The sequence below is a fragment of the Diachasmimorpha longicaudata genome, chromosome 1, assembly GCF_034640455.1.
Source record: "Diachasmimorpha longicaudata isolate KC_UGA_2023 chromosome 1, iyDiaLong2, whole genome shotgun sequence".
NCBI lineage: Eukaryota > Metazoa > Arthropoda > Insecta > Hymenoptera > Braconidae > Diachasmimorpha > Diachasmimorpha longicaudata.
Genome location: NC_087225.1, coordinates 7,106,577 through 7,124,490, shown reverse-complemented (window position 1 = coordinate 7,124,490; position 17,914 = coordinate 7,106,577). Strand labels below are relative to the sequence as shown.

The 17,914-nt window shown below is 35.2% G+C and overlaps 4 protein-coding genes across 8 annotated transcripts; 2 read left to right on the top strand and 2 right to left on the bottom strand.

Moving 5' to 3' along the window:
• The first annotated feature begins 78 nt into the window (after positions 1-78).
• LOC135163415 (small integral membrane protein 29-like) lies at positions 79-5,886 on the top strand. 3 transcript variants are annotated; one of them, XM_064122860.1, is made up of 4 exons: positions 80-640; positions 755-945; positions 1,265-1,408; positions 1,484-5,886. In XM_064122860.1, exons 1-4 carry the CDS (start codon positions 613-615, stop codon positions 1,535-1,537), a joined length of 417 nt encoding a protein of 138 aa, XP_063978930.1. In that variant the 5' UTR covers positions 80-612; the 3' UTR covers positions 1,538-5,886. The 3 variants fall into 3 exon arrangements, with proteins under 3 accessions (XP_063978921.1, XP_063978930.1, XP_063978911.1); XM_064122851.1 differs by having other exon boundaries at positions 79-945; positions 1,468-5,886; XM_064122841.1 differs by having other exon boundaries at positions 81-945.
• LOC135163433 (high mobility group protein I-like) lies at positions 5,648-9,992 on the bottom strand. Of its 2 annotated transcripts, none has more exons than XM_064122878.1 (3): positions 9,833-9,992; positions 6,955-7,197; positions 5,648-6,771 (listed from the first exon to the last, which is right to left on the bottom strand). In XM_064122878.1, exons 2-3 carry the CDS (start codon positions 7,177-7,179, stop codon positions 6,637-6,639), a joined length of 360 nt encoding a protein of 119 aa, XP_063978948.1. In that variant the 5' UTR covers positions 7,180-7,197; positions 9,833-9,992; the 3' UTR covers positions 5,648-6,636. The 2 variants fall into 2 exon arrangements, with proteins under 2 accessions (XP_063978948.1, XP_063978942.1); XM_064122872.1 differs by lacking the exon at positions 9,833-9,992 and adding an exon at positions 8,070-8,462.
• A 1,988-nt stretch (positions 9,993-11,980) lies between these two features.
• LOC135163393 (U1 small nuclear ribonucleoprotein A) lies at positions 11,981-13,627 on the top strand. The gene is made up of 3 exons (XM_064122795.1): positions 11,981-12,140; positions 12,413-12,654; positions 13,011-13,627. The coding sequence occupies exons 2-3, from the start codon at positions 12,418-12,420 to the stop codon at positions 13,464-13,466; spliced, it is 693 nt and encodes a 230-aa protein (XP_063978865.1). The 5' UTR covers positions 11,981-12,140; positions 12,413-12,417; the 3' UTR covers positions 13,467-13,627.
• Positions 13,628-13,916: 289 nt separating this feature from the next.
• On the bottom strand, positions 13,917-17,871 carry LOC135163409 (U3 small nucleolar ribonucleoprotein protein IMP3). Of its 2 annotated transcripts, none has more exons than XM_064122831.1 (6): positions 17,300-17,871; positions 16,341-16,487; positions 15,119-15,362; positions 14,610-14,924; positions 14,381-14,453; positions 13,917-14,023 (listed from the first exon to the last, which is right to left on the bottom strand). In XM_064122831.1, the coding sequence occupies exons 3-6, from the start codon at positions 15,253-15,255 to the stop codon at positions 14,003-14,005; spliced, it is 546 nt and encodes a 181-aa protein (XP_063978901.1). In that variant the 5' UTR covers positions 15,256-15,362; positions 16,341-16,487; positions 17,300-17,871; the 3' UTR covers positions 13,917-14,002. The 2 variants fall into 2 exon arrangements, with proteins under 2 accessions (XP_063978901.1, XP_063978891.1); XM_064122821.1 differs by having other exon boundaries at positions 16,341-17,253; positions 17,312-17,871.
• Between the last annotated feature and the right edge of the window lie 43 nt (positions 17,872-17,914).

Here is a 17,914-nt window from a genome sequence, read left to right as displayed (position 1 = left end):
TATGGATTAATGGCGCCATTTCTCAACTCACACATTCGACAACAGATGTCTCACGTCAAGTTGAAAAAAAAAACTTCACTGTCGATTGATCTCCATCGACACAAAACGTTTTGAACTGCTAACAAATCTAAATCTTCCCATCACGTAGAAACTTAAAGAATATATAAAAAGGGTCCATCTCTGCTGTGTTCAACATATACCTATATAAATCATATATCTAGTGGGCGTTCCTCACTACCTGTGAGCCTGCAGCTCAAACAGCAAACGGTTAGTGATGTACATGAGGCAGGGAAGTATGATCGACTAGACGTCACTGAGTTTCAAATTCACGTGAGATTTTTGTAAAGTTTGTTCGTAAATCGTTTAATTTATATTTATGTTTTTTACTTTCTGATAACGATGGTGGCTGGGGAGACTTAAATCAAATGTGATAACTTAATGGTAAAAATCAACTGGATCTGACTTTATTAAAAAACGATAAAACTAACAAACATTATTCAGACCTTAAACTTTCACGAATCATGGCAATTGAAATCTCCATGCAATATTCTAACCAAGGTTCATAAATTGATAGTAATTACAGTAACAATTAAATAAAAAGAATAATTGACAATGAAAAAAAAGACCATGGAAGATGAAGGTAACACCACTACTGGGCTAACAACAATTCTCCAGAACTTAGAACGGGTTACTACGGAAATGAGTAAAGCTATTTACAATGGGACAACCTCCGTGGATTATCCCACAATTTCAGATTCTGTCAACGAAACTACGCAAGTGGATGTGTTGAAGGCTGTCGCTACACCATCAACAACTAATTCAACAAGGAGTTGTACGACAACAACTACTGAGGAACCATTTGATGAGTTTGGTCCACCTGATGGAGTGGAATACATATTTGTCCCCCTCGGGGTGATGATATTCGTGGTGATACTCACTGCAGTGGTGAGAATACTTCAAGAACTTTAAAAAAGTCGAAGATCGTCCAAAACAACCTCATTGTTGATACTATTGTTTGACAATCTTCTGTTATCTTTCTCTATACGTGCAATCTCTTCGTAGTTGTGGAAGTACTTTTCAACATTTTTTACAACTACAGTATCTTGAGATTTTCATTTGCAGCAGAAAGGGTTGCAATGGGCTCCTCCATTTTTTCTTCCAAAATTTTCTTTAGAAGAGATTTCGCAATAGATGTATCATATTCATATTCAACACGGTGAATTGCACACGTGCATACTTAATTTATCTTATCAATTTATCGAAGGTATTGATAATATCAAGAAAACGAAGAATGGAGCGTCTGAGACACAGGCTCATGCCCCTGTACAACTTTGACCCAGGCGAGGAGGGTGAGGATGATTGGGAAACCGAATTACTTGATGAAGGACTCGGAAGGGCCCAGAGACGAGTATGAATTAATTATTCTTCTGTTATAAAGTAATAGATAAAATCTAAATGTAACTGAAGAATTGAATTATTTCAGCAAGGGTATCAGTCGATGGATAATGAAGAGAATACCGAATTATTTAACCACTGACGCACGATTCGTCGTGACTGCAGTGATAAAAATGATGATAATCCCATGAGGATACCACATCATTTCTTGAATGCCAAAGATGGCAATGAGGAAGGTGTGGAATTGCAGTCCATCGACGAAGATGTGTGCTGACAGTGCTCTCGCACTACGAAAATTTAGCCGATTATTTGAATTGCGCCATTTTCACACAGAATTCATAACACTTGGTACTATTTCATTCTTTAAATTGAGGAGTGATGTTGATTTAGTAGATATGATTGAGTGTCGAAAAACTCGGATCAACGATTTTCGTCATACTTAACATCCTATTGATGAAAGTGGGGGAAAGAAGTGGCACAGGACAATGTATGAACTGTCCGCACCTTTTGCGAAATTTATCAAAATATTCTACTATAGGTGGGCACTGAAGTATAATTTTTGTTTGGGCAGTTATGTCTGAGTTTCTCAATAGAGTACTCAGGCCAGACTTAGAGGAAAACTCCTAGCATATCTGCCAAGGAATTTCATTTTCTATGTTCTATTTCTATTTCAAAACTATATGTAAAAAACTTGACGGAAGGTTATCCAAGTCGAGAAATTTTCATGAAGACTATCTGAACAGATTAAAGTCTGTGAGGATATCGACATCTTAATTTTTCGCAAAATAAAAACTTCTCCAAATCTTTCTACATTCTAATCTCTCTGAATTTTTTAAAAGTATTTTATAGCTCATATTTCTATAAAACAAGCAGTGTGGCAGGTTCCATGCAATTGTTACTCTATGTTTGACGTTTGTTTGTTCATTTTTATCGAAAAATTTATGTGATAGAATGCTTTCTAATACATTTGTTTATGTGAAAAACTGTTAAGTAGATAAGAAATTCTGACTTTTAATTAAAAACTCATGACTGTAGTATCCAAGCAAGTGAGTTTCAAGACAAGTAGAACCAAAAACGGTCATTCCTATGGAACACATAAACACGAATCCTTTCAGGCTACATCAGCTTGCGAAATACTGGAAAGTTAATCATTGTCGCGATTTGGTAATAATAATTAACTTGGTTATGTAATGTATCGATCACGAATAATCCTATTTTTAATATCTTTCGATTTAAATCAGATTGTTAGAATAGATTCCACAAAGAATATGCTGTAAATCAACAACGAATCTTACAATTACGATTATGTTTTGTGATAGAATGACGAAGTCACTGGTATCATTGTACTGTCAATCACGATTAAATTACTTTCAATAACTATTTTTTACGTGATTGCTGTAACGAACCAGTTTTGGGGCAAATACATTATTACTGACGATAAACTAAATCTTGCACGGTGTCAAAAGGTCGGGTTGATTAAAGTCTATATTCAGAAAACAGTCCTAAAATTTAGTCATTTCCTTGTGAGAAATCTTAAATTAATGAACGTAGAACCGAGACTACATACACATTTCGTCTAAAAACTTCAATGTGGGAAAATAGTGTTCAGTTGCAAAAATAAAGTTTGTGGAATACGTTCCTTCAGATATACGTAAGGGATTCTGGAGTAAAAAGGAAATTAATTACGAGTGGTTCCATTGTTAATTAATTGGTTTCCTTCACCAAACACAACTACATTAATGAAGCATTTGGCATTTAAATTAGTGGATAGACTGGCACAAAGCAAAAGCGTACATGACGTAAAAAAACGTAAATGATCATGGACATTTGTGGATGGGATTTAAGAACCCTATTGGGCTGTGCTTCGACAGTGTTTTTGCGCTAAATTCATCACGTTGTTAATTTAAAAATTGAATGTCTTCGAAGCCAACTATTTTACAATCACCGTGATAATAATTGAATGACTTTCGACAACGGGTTTTTCTTGCTTTCCATTATTATTGAGTGGTTCACGAAAGATATTCAACAGTTTTTATTGTGACACCAATTTAAATAAAGAGATATCCATATTACCCCGCGCTCCCCTGTAGTTAACGAATATAGTTTTCCTTCGATTCCTTGAATCGTCCTACACCAATCCACCATTATCCCGATTTCAGGGCTTAAAAATAAATGGGTGATCGAAAAAAAATATCACAAATGTTTGAAATAATGAGATAGTCCTAAATAACTATTTGAAAAACTTTTATCAATATCCAATACTTTGACAAGTGTCAACCATTGCTGGAAAAAAATACCAATCATGCAATGTATGTTAATCATAATTCTTGAACTTAGAGAGAACGATTGTTCATTAAATGTGCAAAATTTACATGAAAAGGCCGATCGATTCGTCGTTGTCATTTCTAGTTCGCGCAACTAATATGGTTCAAATGACAGCTTTAAAATGTGGAGTATTAACCGGAAATTGTCAAACGGAATGAAATTCAAAGTTTTTTCCAGGCGGACGTTCTCAAAATAGTACTTAAAACTGCACTTTATCATCAAGCTTGAAAATTATATCAGTTATAGTTTTCAGTAAATTATGTTCATATTTTTTAGATATGACTTACACGTAAGTTGAAAAAAATAGAAAAATCTCAAAATTGCATCCATTAATCGGTACATGACAAAAGAAGACAAGGCAATACAATATTGAACAATCAATAGAATCAAGTGTACTACAGCTGCATGCTTATGATTACGGATTGTATCTTTCAACGTGCCAAAGACTGGGCAAGTCGGCGACAAAATCCGAATCTTAAAAAATTAAAAAATGCCAATGTGCAATAAATAAAAAAATATATCTTTCACTTAACATATATGACTACTTATGAAATACGTACGTATTGCAGAACACGACAATCTGTGGTGTCAATTGCATAATTATTGATTTTTTAAATTAACGGATAATGAATAATTCTTTGATTAGATTCAGAGGAGAAACAATTCTGGGAATATTCAATACTCGTCTTTCTGTACTGGATTAAGCTAAGATTATCTTCGATTTTGTCTGAAACTTTACCTGTGATAGACTCGACTGTTACGCAATTTTTGAATCTTTGGCGAAGTTATGGTGAGAGACAAGTACAAAAATTTCATACAGATTATTTTTTTCTTCTTTCTCATTTCGACCAATTAGAGTGTCGCATTTGAAGTGGCGTCATACTTTCCCCATCGCTCCTACTTTGATGTAATCTACTCTGCCTCGGGTGAATTATCAAAGTGATAATTCCACACTAGCCTATCAATTGTTCTCCCATTTTTAACGAACACCAGATTTCCCACATATCCGTCATATGCTTCACGTTAGCCCAAATATGGCACTCTAATCGGTCAAAAGCAGAATACACAAAAAAATGCTCCGAATACATTTCGACTGTAAAAATAAATTGAATACATTGCTTTTCTGGTTAAGGATTCTCGTCAGAAGTTTTGCATTAGAACCCCTCTGGCATAAAAGAATATCTATCAAAAAATATGTCATAAGTTTCATCGTCTCGGGCTACGATGCCGGATTAGTTCCCTTATCTTTGAAATGGCTCGTTCCCTTGATATCTAGAGACTAACATCAAGTAAATCTTTTCGTGATTCACGGGATTCATTAAGAGCCCCAAATAGGATGTTCTTGTAGCCGCTTGTTCCAATATATTCACGAAATAATCAGCGAAATTATTTTGGATTCAACGCTTCGCATTCTGATTCTTGGATAATTGTTAAATACCTCCATGAATGTTGGAAACAATCAACTCTATCTATTTTTATTAACTCGGTATAATGCAATGTGTATTGTTGCAGTAATGAATTAGCCAATTGCACAGAGTAGTAGCCATTTTTCTGTTCATGCTAAAAAACAAATATTTTAAGCATTATTTGCAGAAGGAATTGTAGATGATAATGTAGTAGTTCTATACAATAAAATTCACATAGCTGGCCTATTAATTATGTAATAGAAATTATTCAATACTCGTTTAGTCATATTGTAATTTGCCAGATATAAGAGCATAGCTCAAATATTGAAATTATTTTCGTCACAAAAAGTCAATGTTCAATAGTTTGAGTGATTCAAAATCTCCAACTAAACATAAAAGTGTTCAGAAAATTGAAAAATTCAGAATAAAAAGAAAAATTAAGCTAAAAAAAATATTCTTCAACGTGAGAATGATGTTTTTCGTTTAAGATATTTTTCCATCACAACTACAGGATGCACTAATTAAATAAGAGTATTTTGTGAATTTATTTACTTTAATACAAATTTTACATTCACACAATGTTACTGTCTCAGAAACGGGCCTCTGTTGTACATTTGTTTGCGTTATTATTACATTTTTTCCATTCCATTTTTTTGACAATTGCAGTATGTTGAAATAGACTTCACGCATTCATAACATACTAAAGAGTATTTTACTATTTTGCATTTCTTTAAAAATTTTCGTTTCTAATTACTCTTATGAGCGTCCTTACGAATAAAAAATTTGAAAACTGCACTCGGGATAATTTTTCTCATTGTGGAATACTTTGTTTTGTTTTTATTAATTAATATCAATTTAATTTGTCTTTCGTCCGTTCGAGAATTAGTTTCAGTGTGGACGAGTAGATATTTAAATTGTTTAGAATTCCCAATAAAAAAATAATAGCTAAAGGAGAGAAATTACGGAAAAATTCACGATATAATTTAAAATGTTTTTTAATCTTTTTTTCGTTCATTCCTAAGTAGCCTGACGTTTTATTCTCTATAACGAATCGACTGAATTTTTAAAACCGTCAAATATCGTCAGAGATGTTAATTAATAAAATATCTAGAAAAGAGAAAAGAAATAGAAAAAAGTGGACGCACTGTGCGTTGAATTATATTAAAATTAAAATTCTTCAATAAGTTTTGCTCTTTTCATACACCACTCTTAACTCATTATGTTTATAATTTTTATTCCCAACTTTTACTTGATTGAATCGGCCATCTTATCGTTAATTATTCGAAATATACAGTACCATAGCTTCTTGAGAAGTCTCTACTCGCCACACGGTTTTCATCACGTTACCAAACAATGTAAATCTTAGAAACAAAATACGAAGAATTAGAATGATAGAAGGACGTAATGTAGACTCAGGCAAAAAATGATTTGTTCTTCCTTTATATGTTGTTGATGAGAGGACTTCAGTTTATGAAGGTCATAAAGATGGAATTATTTGTTCTCAATCAGTTCAGTTCTCCTCCTCATCCTCCTCATCCTCCTGTTCGTCCTCCTCCTCACCAGTACTCTCCGGTTTTTCTTCTACCTTCTTGGGCCTTCCACGTCCACGTCCTGATGATGGAGCAGTAGATTTTGGTGAGCCCTGCTGCAGAATAAATAAAACAATTAAAAATTACGTAACAGTTCAAAATATGAAATGGATTATTTATGCAAATCAGCGATCGTTTGTAATCAGATTGAGTGATAAATACTAATGAATAGTGGCTCGATAATTGTTGAAAGCGAAAGTATAATCAATCAAATGTGATATTTTCCTGACTTTTAGTACCTTCTTTTTGTGAGAACCCTTAGGTCTTCCCCTTCCCCTCTTAACGGGTCCAGGTGGTGCATCATCTTCATTATCAGATTTAGGTGGGCGTGGTGTATTGTTGGTTTTTTCTGCTGCTGATCTACCACGTTTCTTGGTCTCCTTAACAGCACCTTTATCTGTTTTCGCTGGCCTCCCACGCTTCTTCTTCTGCTCCTCAACTACTGGTGAATTGTCGTCCGACATATTCGAACTTTGATTATTCTAAAAGAAAGAAAAAAATACTTCATGTTAATCCAAACTTATCATTCATTACTTCCAAGTACTATTATAAGTCTATCTGTTAAAGTTCAAGTTTGTAAAAAGAGCCAGAGGGTTAAAGAAGTAGTAAATTCCCTCCCCTCCTTTTTATCTTCCACGGTGTGCAATGATTATGATTAGTTTTGTTGAATTTTATTGGAGGAATATTTTTTAAAAATATTTAGTGCAAAAAATAATTTTTTTTAGCAACAAGGTTAGGCATTAATGATATTGGTGGATGTCTTGAATGAATGGCAAGTATTGACTGCCTCTAATAATGAATGCAATTTTTCCAAAGCCAATTTAATCAACAATTCCGAAAATCCTTAATTAATTAAAATATGGCAAATTAAAAAATTGTTGTTTGTTATTCAACGAAATGTGAGATCGGTGATATATCCAATAATACCCCAACCCTTCCCAACCCCCACTCGCAGCACCCATCAAATTCTCAATGTTCCCGCCATCACTTTGATAAAAAAAAGTCAAGAGCACCGAAAAAATCGTAAAAATTACTCGTAAAATGTGCAAAAATCACCAAAAATTTTCCGTAAAAATGTCAATTTGGATTGAGAAACTAATTTCATCCTCAAATATTGATCTGTAGTATTCTGTATATCATTTTCTTCGCCCGTTTCTTTTTTTTCTTGTTCAGCAGCCATGGAGTACAATGATTCTGCGACGGATTTTATTTGATCACACATTTTTTTCGTGTAGATATTATACACCGCCTTAGTCACAAAATAACTCGATATATCCATCAATCCGCAAAATTTATTGCAACCTGCTAAGCCTAAGCCTAACATACGCATAACAAAAGCAAATCTATGATTTACCTCGTAAATACGGCCTATTTTGTCACTTGACGCAATATAAACAGGCATCGTGCACTTATCACATTTTACTTGAATAGAAAACCCAAGACCTTCTTTCTTGCAAGATTTGAAGTGAATTTTACCGTCACACTTTGCGCACTTCACGAGCTGGGAAATTGCCGATAAAAAATTAATGATGCGATAATGTTTTTCGGCATTTTCAGGTACGTTGATCTCGGGCGACTATTTTTCGAAGGATTTGGTCGTTTCCTCGGTCTGCCTAGCCGTCCCTTGCTCGTCTTTCGATCTTCTCTCGAAATCTTTCTATTCATTTTGTTGCTCAAAATATAACTTAAAAATTTAAATAAAACTTTTAAATTTGAGTTCAAAATGAAAAGCGAGGCCACTAAATACGACCGTTCGCACGAAGATCGAGAACACAATTGACCTAACCGACCCCGAAAATCTGCCCGACTACCTGCTCGACGCGCTCAACGGTTTTCGATGGGGCTCGGTGTTTGACGTCATATTTCAACAAATAAAAAAAAATCATTTTTTAAAAAATTTTATCCCATACCCCCCCCCCCTTTAAAGTTCAAGTTTGTAAAAAGAGCCAGAGGGTTAAAGAAATAGTAAATTCCCTCCCCTCCTTTTTATCTTCCACGGTGTGCAATGATTATGATTAGTTTTGTTGAATTTTATTGGAGGAATATTTTTTAAAAATGTTTAGTGAAAAAAATAATTTTTTTTAGCAACATGGCCAGGCATTAATGATATTGGTGGATGTCTTGAATGAATGGCAAGTATTGACTGCCTCTAATAATGAATGCAATTTTTCCAAAGCCAATTTAATCAACAATTCCGAAAATCCTTAATTAATTAAAATATGACAAATTAAAAAATTGTTGTTTGTTATTCAACGAAATGTGAGATCGGTGATATATCCAATAATACCCCAAACCTTCCCAACCCCCACCCGCAGGATCGATCAAATTCTCAATGTTCCCGCCATTACTTTGATAAAAAAAAGTCAAGAGCACCGAAAAAATCGTAAAAACCGTAAAAATTACTCGTAAAATGTGCAAAAATCCCCAAAAATTTTCCAGAAAAATGTCAATTTGTATTGAGAAACTAATTTCATCCTCAATTATTAACCAACGAAAAATCACTCGCCCGCCATTTTCAAAATACAACTTGGAGAAACGTCGAGAGAAAACGACGCGTGGGTCACGGCGGCGCCCTTAACCGTTTTAGACCCGAGAGAGAACCGACGCCAAACATCGTGGAAATTCGCGCGTCACTTTTATGCACTTCACAAAAAATCCAGATGCAAAATATCTCCCTCGTAAAATATTTACCCTTGCTGAAAAAAAAAATATGGACGAAAAATAGAAATTTTCAAAAATCAATCACAAATAAAATCAGCGGAATTAATTGTAGAAATGACTAGTTTCCCGGCTTGAGACGCCATTGAATCGTACAGTGTCAGAACGGCGAGAGAGGACGACGCGGCGTTGAGCGTGCGTCCCAAAACCCATAACACCCGTAAATCCATTCCGCGCCCTGATATAATTAATATCTCTGCAAGTAAATCCTCCAACAACTTCAAAATAATTCGAAAAAATTCCTAATTATCCCAACTAATTATTCATCCTCTGAGCACATCACTTGGAAGTACACAACCATGTGGCTTGAATAAATACACTGAATGAAAATACCTTTGGTAAAAAATTTATTAATTTTTTGTTGAAACGGAGGGATAAATTTTCACAGTGAATACTCACCTCCGGATCTTTCGTGGTGTTGTAGGAGACAAAGGCGGTTGCCGGTGCGCGCGTCGTAACTTCGGCGTCTAGCACACTGAGATGCGATTCGAGTTGCACTATCGCGAATACCCTCCCTCAAGCTGGTCCCACACACTGCCCTATTCACTAATACACACTCCGAGTGATTTCTTGTATGGGTGGAGGGTACGGACTGTTTATACGATTCACTGATGTGCTTCTTCCCCCTCTTCAAACACTATCCCCCACTATCCTTGGTCTTTTAGTTCTCATTCTCCCCACCAGCTCAACGCAATTCCATCTTATTCTTTTTTTGTTACTCGTCCAATTGTTTATTTGTCTCTTTCCAATTTTTTTCACAACACATTCGTACGCCCTCCACTTGTGTTCGTGCATTTTTTCATGGAAATTCATAGGTTAATTGTCGAGTTATTATTTTTTCACGGATTTTATTACCCGTTACGGATGTTTATCAGTTTTTTTTCTGCACCATTTTAGCGAGTAAAGTTCTCTCACCGCGTTGTAATGTATTCCCGCCAAAAAATCCCCCACTCTGTCGTCGCCCCCACTCCACACGTGTGATTCTCACCCGATCGATTCATTCAGGAAGCTCCAAGCACTGGCTAATATTCTGTTACTTGTTAGATTAATTAATTTTGCTATTTTGGTAACGATTTTCGGAGAGGATTATTTTTTCTGATTTTTTAAAGGAGATAATCCCAGTCTCTCGATAAAGGACATAGTAGAATATTTTTTTTTATCATTGAAAGAGGGGAGCGGAAATTCAGTGGTGGCCATGATCGTTTCCGTTATGGCGGGTACTTAGCCATCGATTTCGTTGGCCAAAGAAATTAATTAACGGGTTTATTATAATTGAAGGTTATTTTCACATTTTTTTTTACGAATTGAATTTCAATTAATTTTTTGGGTATTACCTTCAGATTTTTGAAGGTAAAAGGGCATGTCGGGATTAGAACTAAGGAAAATGATAAGTGATGAGTGAATTAATGTGTGGCTCTGATTACATTGTTTCGAGCCATTAAACACTCAAGCCATTATTTATTTTTTTCCTTCATGTTTTGTGGATTCGTTTCGCTTAACACTGATACTAAAATGAAAAGTATACGGTGAACTAACTCATAACTCATATAATAGGAATCAAACTGGTTTTTCTCCTTAATCTTGCTTATATTTTTTTTGGTTTTTGTCGGTTTTATAGCAATTTTCTGTCCGGTTGCCTGAAAATGTCCGGGCCAGTAAAACATTTTATGATTTCAGTTTCATGAATAATTCGTAGTTTAATTATTTGTGCGACTCATACATTTTTAATGAAAGTTATGATACTAAGAGTGAAAGGGGGCGACCAAAGTTTGGATGTGTAAGAAATTCGATGTGTATAATATGTAAATCATTCATCTGCGCAGACGCCGACTTCGGAGATGACACAATGAAATATCTCGAGAGGAGGAGGCAGTCGTGTTATTTACTTGGTCAATTGTCAACACGACCCTATCGCAGGATGAAAATGGGGACTTAATAGAGATTATATGGAGTTACGATGTTGATAATAACATACAAGAAACTATGACTTCGGATTTCGTCTTTATTAATAAGATTTTTAAAATCTCCGGTGTTTGAATTATGTGGTCCTTTAATTATCAAAATAAATGCTTCGAATAATTTTTCTATTTCCAGTACAATTCGAAACTTTAATTTAATCTTTCCATGTTTATCATTGATAAAATAACAACAGTCATCGCAGCTAAAAATAACATATTACCCACACTAATACGTAATTGGCTGTCGTTGTTTGAGGATTTGGCCGAATTTAAACCAAGAATTCACCAAAATAATTGATTTTTTAAACTGATAACTTGAATTAAAATTTTTTTGTCAGATTGACAATGCGATTTATCAATGGATTTATTTTTTTTGTCTCCGTATAATTGCATAGATAAAAAAAAGTTTCGCATTTTTAAATTCGCACTGTTAAGCGCTCCTTATGAAAATATCCCTTGAGATTGTATGCGAATCAGGCTGTTTTCCCTTCACCTAACCCTTATTTGCGATTCATGTCCAATTAGAAGGATGCAAATACGTCACGTGACTCGTTATTACTTCGATTTGGATGGGTGACTAAGACCACGAGTCGCGAAGACTGACGAATAATGAAAACTCGCCGTAAATTCAGTGCAGAAGTTTTTGACGCCAACGCCGGTGTCACAATATTATTTTTGTATTAAATATATGAAACAAAAAGTGCACTAATTTTCCTGCTCATTAGTGAAGTGAGATTCGTTATTCTAAGGTGATAATTGATCATATTCATTACAAATATTTGGTTTTCTCGATTGAAATAACAACTACCCAATGGATAACCTCTTTTAACGCAGTTGGACGCAAACGATCACACGAGTGATCCAAACTTTTTTTTTTTAATGATTATAATGATAATATTTTTACTTATCAACGGATTCTTGTGTTCTCAGAGATGGGGCCAATCTAATTCGCACGTTAACTAAGCTAAACAGGGGTTTAGTGAGAATTCTAACCTATTTTGTGTTACGTTTTTGTTTCTAGCAACCATGGATATTCGCCCGAATAACACGATCTACATAAACAATTTAAATGAAAAGATAAAGAAAGATGAATTGAAGAAATCTCTCTATGCAATATTCTCACAATTCGGACAAATAATGGACATTGTTGCTATGAAAACCCTGAAAATGCGAGGACAGGCTTTCGTGATATTCAAGGAGATAGCGAGTGCGACGAATGCGTTGAGATCCATGCAGGGGTTTCCCTTCTACGATAAGCCCATGGTAATTATTTTCCAATAATTAAAATTTTATTTGCGACATGACAATTAGACAAAATATTTTAGACTCATTGGGTTAGCGCTTTAGAAATTCGCTGGGGTGGCATTGAATTATGGTTTAGTCCATATCGATAGTTGTGTCTCAAAATACTGTTTCATTTTTTGACTACACAATTGATGAACGATTTAGATCAATTATGGATTTTCTATCTTTTATAAATTATTTCCCTCAGTGTGTTATGCCTGTTCCCCTGATCTACCTTTTCGCACCAAATTTATTTTCAGACTTCAATATGGAAAAAGGCCACGTGCACTACACGTGATAAAATTGCCTAATGTCTATATTCCATTTCTTTTCAGAGAATACAGTACGCGAAAAGCGATAGTGACGTAGTGGCAAAAATGAAGGGTACCTACGCAGAAAGGCCCAAGAAGCCTAAGAGAGTACCAGCTCCAGCCGATGAAGAAGCCAAACGAGCCAAGAAACGCGCCAAAGATCAGAAGCACGTACAAGCTCCAGGTTATCAGGCCGGTGTCCAACAGCATCCAGGCTTGATGAATGCCGCTGTACCAGAACAACCACCAAACCAAATTCTCTTCCTTACTAATCTACCGGACGAAACAAGTGAAATGATGTTATCGATGTTGTTCAATCAATTCCCCGGCTTCAAAGAAGTACGACTTGTTCCCAATCGTCATGACATCGCCTTCGTGGAGTTCGAAAATGAAGTACAGTCAGGTGCAGCGAAAGATGCTCTTCAAGGATTCAAAATTACACCTTCACATGCTATGAAAATATCATTTGCGAAAAAATAAATGGTCTCTTTATTTCTTCAATTCTCCACGGATTGTCTCGCATCGGGACAGAATAGTATTTTTTTTTTCATTTTCTATTTACATTTCCATCGATTATCTAAGCACATTAATGAAACGCTAATGTAAATAATTTTGAATAAATGAGAATGGAATTAATTGTATTTTCACGAGTGTGGTGAGACAACCACTGTTGGAATCGATGCAATGGTCGAATTAATTTACACATTTTTTCTTGAAGCAGATTTTCTCATTGCTGAACTTGCACATCTGCCTTCATCGTGAACTGTTTGGAAAATACCAGATAATAAAAAAACTCTGTATATTTCTATTCAAATAAAATATGTCCAAATATCGTGAATTTTTCTACTAGCTACGGTAGCCCGAATATATTTTTCCCGTTGTCCGCGTGAGTGAAAAAAAAATGTCGAAGTAATGAGGAATGCATATGGATTCTATGAAAGCTTGTATTTAATTACAAAATTTTACAACGTTCAATTCCATAATATGTCCCAGTGCGAAAGCTCGATGATGGATATTCACAGACTGAAGTCGTCTCTCTGGAATGAAAAAATCATAAAGTACGGGATGCTTTAATGGAATTGTTGAAAATGATGAATAAAAATATTGGTGTTGATGTTATTTCGTTAAACTTTTCATTGGAATTCAAACCAATTGTATGCACGCTGTTTATCGACATTTGACTAAAATACTATCGACTCATTGATTAAGCACCTATATCTGTAATCGTGGATGCAGCTTTTACGATTACAAATATAGGTGGAATCACTAAATATTTTTCTCAGACTCTTCAAACTAATGAAACGTTTTCAGCCTTATCTGAATAGTTTGTCAATTCTCATTCCATTAATTTACCGTTCCATGAATGCTTTTTCTCATGTGTACAGATAACTTACAATATTGTTGTAGTCCAAAACATGTCTTTTGATCGCCGAGGAGTCCACCCATGTTACAAAATCCTCCAAATTTCTAAAAAAAATCAATAATTAAATGTATACACCATAAAATCAAGTGTTGTGACAAATTATGTGCTACAAAGTGACATCAACTCCATCAACTCCATCCTCCATGTGTTCAAACCATTTCAAGATAACCCTAGAGTTGAAACAAGCCAAAAGAGATTACCGAGTAACCAGGAATGCAGGATCTTTAACAACGTCGGTGCCCACACGTACATGTCCTTGTTCGATTAACTGTGTCGCCATTTTTATAGTTTGACTCATTTTATTCCTGACCATAACGACCGGCAGTCGTCTCCTACAAAAGCTGCTAGCTGTGACCTTCTGGCACTGTGATAAATCCCATTTTGTTGCTATCAATCCCATCATATACAATTTCTCCAACAGAGTTGCACTGTTCTCAATCCTAAATGGGTGCTCAGCGTCAACATCTTTGATTTTTAGACCTACTTCGCGAATTTCGCGGGCTAATTTGTTATATCTGTAATAAAAAACAATTGTCTTATTGGAGACATGCAAAAGAAAATTAACTAAATACAGTATTCATACAAACTTTACAAATACGAAACCTTGAACAAACAACAGAATTTACATCTTCTTCAGGTTTGGTAATTCATAAAAAAATTTAGTAATGTTCGACTTTGTAAATTCTGGAGAAAGAAAACCTGTACTCACTTTGTGTAATCCTCTCTCTTGGGAATTCTATATTTCTTCATAATTTTCACTTCGTGTAAGTTATTGTCCGCCTCCCAGGATATAAAATCCACTTTCTTGAGCAGTTTCTGCTCATGATGTTTCAACTTCCTCACCATTTTTCAAGACAAAAATAACGATTCAAGAGAAAACAATTAAAAAACAATATTTAAGGTTATGTTGGCTGGGCCATGCATCCCACGTTCATGATTCATGTGTTCCATTCGGATGGGTCTAAAATAGGTACAGCCGCAAAGAATGGTACAGGAAGTGGCGGCCATTTTCCCCAGAAGTTTCGGGGGTAGGGCCATCTAGAATCACTGTAGGGAACTGAAAAAGAGAATTTCTTTACCTGTTGTGAAAATTACCGATCGGAGAAAAGAATGCGAATGTCGTCTATCATAATTTTATTGTAACACATAATTTTTATGTGTTATAGATGGCGATAGTAATCCAATAATCATCTTTCAACGTTCTGTCAAGGGATGCTCAACCTAAAATACTAACGAGAATGTGCATGGAAGCTATATGCCCCTTTTTTTTCAAATAATTAATTAATTGTTAATGAATTAATTTATTGTATCGATGATGGTTATTCACTCTTTGAACTTAATCAGATATTTTTTTCGCAGTGCTCTATAATATTTCTTATTGTTACGGTTAATTATATATAATTGGACCAACCTAAATTACCGGTGATGGAATTTAAAATTTAACAAAATAATAAATAAATAGTTGTTCATTCGATTATATATAATTAACCGTAACAATAAGAAATATTATAGAGCCCTGCGAAAAAAATATCTGATTAAGTTCAAAGAGTGAATAACCATCATCGATACAATAAATTAATTCATTAACAATTAATTAATTATTTGAAAAAAACGGGGCATGTAGTTTCCATGCACATTCTCGTTAGTATTTTAGGTTGAGCATCCCTTGACAGAACGTTGAAAGATGATTATTGGATTACTATCGCCATCTATAAAACATAAAAATTTTGTGTTACAACAAAATTATGATAGAGGACATTCGCATTCCTTTCTCCGATCTGTAATTTTCACAACAGGTAAAGAAATTCTCTTTTTTAGTTCCCTACAGTGATTCTAGATGGCCCTACCCCCGAAACTTCTGGGGAAAATGGCCGCCACTTCCTGTACCATTCTTTGCGGCTGTACCTATTTTAGACCCATCCGTTCCATTCCAGTCGCCAGTGCCCCCACAGAAAAGAAATATTCAGTTTAAACGACGCGCTCAGCTTCTCATTCGTCGCCGCCTCAAACCCACGTGGCCCGGCAACAGAGTTTCATCGTATCACATTCCTCGAGCGCACAAAACGTCACTCCCTAGACTTGAATGAAGAGTAATGACAATTTGCAAATTCCTATGTCGCCAAAATGTTGATGAATCGAACATAAGCAATCCAAATATTTCTAAATATAAACCGGCCAGTGAAAATAAAAAATAAAAGTGAACATTTCCCAAGCGACGATGTTGCTGGCCTCATTCAATAGAATATGGGCTCTGAGACCAAACCTTTCCCAGAGGCTCAATAAAAGGATAGAGAAAAATGATTTTCCTTGGGAAGGCCAATGGATATATTGAGTTGCAGACCTTGATTTCTAGATGATAGAACAGCACAAAAGGAAAAGCGAAAAAAGATAAATAAATAATTATGAATAAAAAAATTCCTGTGTGAAACAAATCAACCAGAAACCAGATCTATGATCCAAGTAATTTTATAATGAAAATAACTTTAACTGTTTGAGTTATCGTATAACATAAATTATGTTCATCAAGTGCTAAATAAACTTACGTCAAAAAAAGACAACAGAATTGTTATTTGGTTCAACAATTTGTCACTAAATTCATTAAAATTGGTCCTCTTTGACTCTGTCTAAAAGACTAATCACAAGTGGAAGCTCTTTGAATATTATAATGAATGTAAAGAAAGAGGGAAAAATATGCGAAAAGTCTCTCTTCCATCTCGTAGTTTATCCAACAATGAAATATTCCAATTACTGGACACCCATAGATCTGTCCTGTGAATTGTAAAAAATAACTATCGATCTCCAGAGTCCGTACGAATTTGATTTTCTCCAAGCGAATATTTTGCACTGAAAAAAAAAATCAACTGAGCTTTCCACTTTGGTGATGACATACATGTGCGCTTACGGTTCGTAGATTTTCTAAATCCCCCTTTCTCCTGAGCCACCCTCCTCGTCATCCAGCTCCATCCACCGATATAATAAACGAAAAAAAAAAAAATTTCCACACTTCGTCCACACCGATTCTCCTACACACGTATGCGCCCAGTAATTCCAAGTATGAATGACCCCTTAACGTCTTGCAGATTTTCTGCTCTTCAACTGCACATACCCCCGTTAGGCGTCGCCCTCGGCTTTACCCCCTTAAAAGATGAAGCAGAATTTTCTCAATAGGAAATAAATAATAAAAAAAAAACCTCAACAAATGAAATCCCGTTAATTATTCGAGTGTCTCATGGATTTTGTGGTGATTCCTTTCGTACAGACGCTTTCAGAGCACAGAATACTTGTCCTGGACGACACGTTAACAAAAAATTATATGTATACATAGATATTTATATATAATGTGAGTAGTGTAGAAAGAAACGCAGTGGCGCCTGCGATAAATACCTAAGGCCAGACAGAAAAAACGAACGACAGCGCGGTGAGGGGGGTCTATGGCAGGAGGGTGAAGGTAGTACATCGGTTCCAAGGAGGGAGGGGATGGTAACTCTGTGTTGCGCTGCTGCGA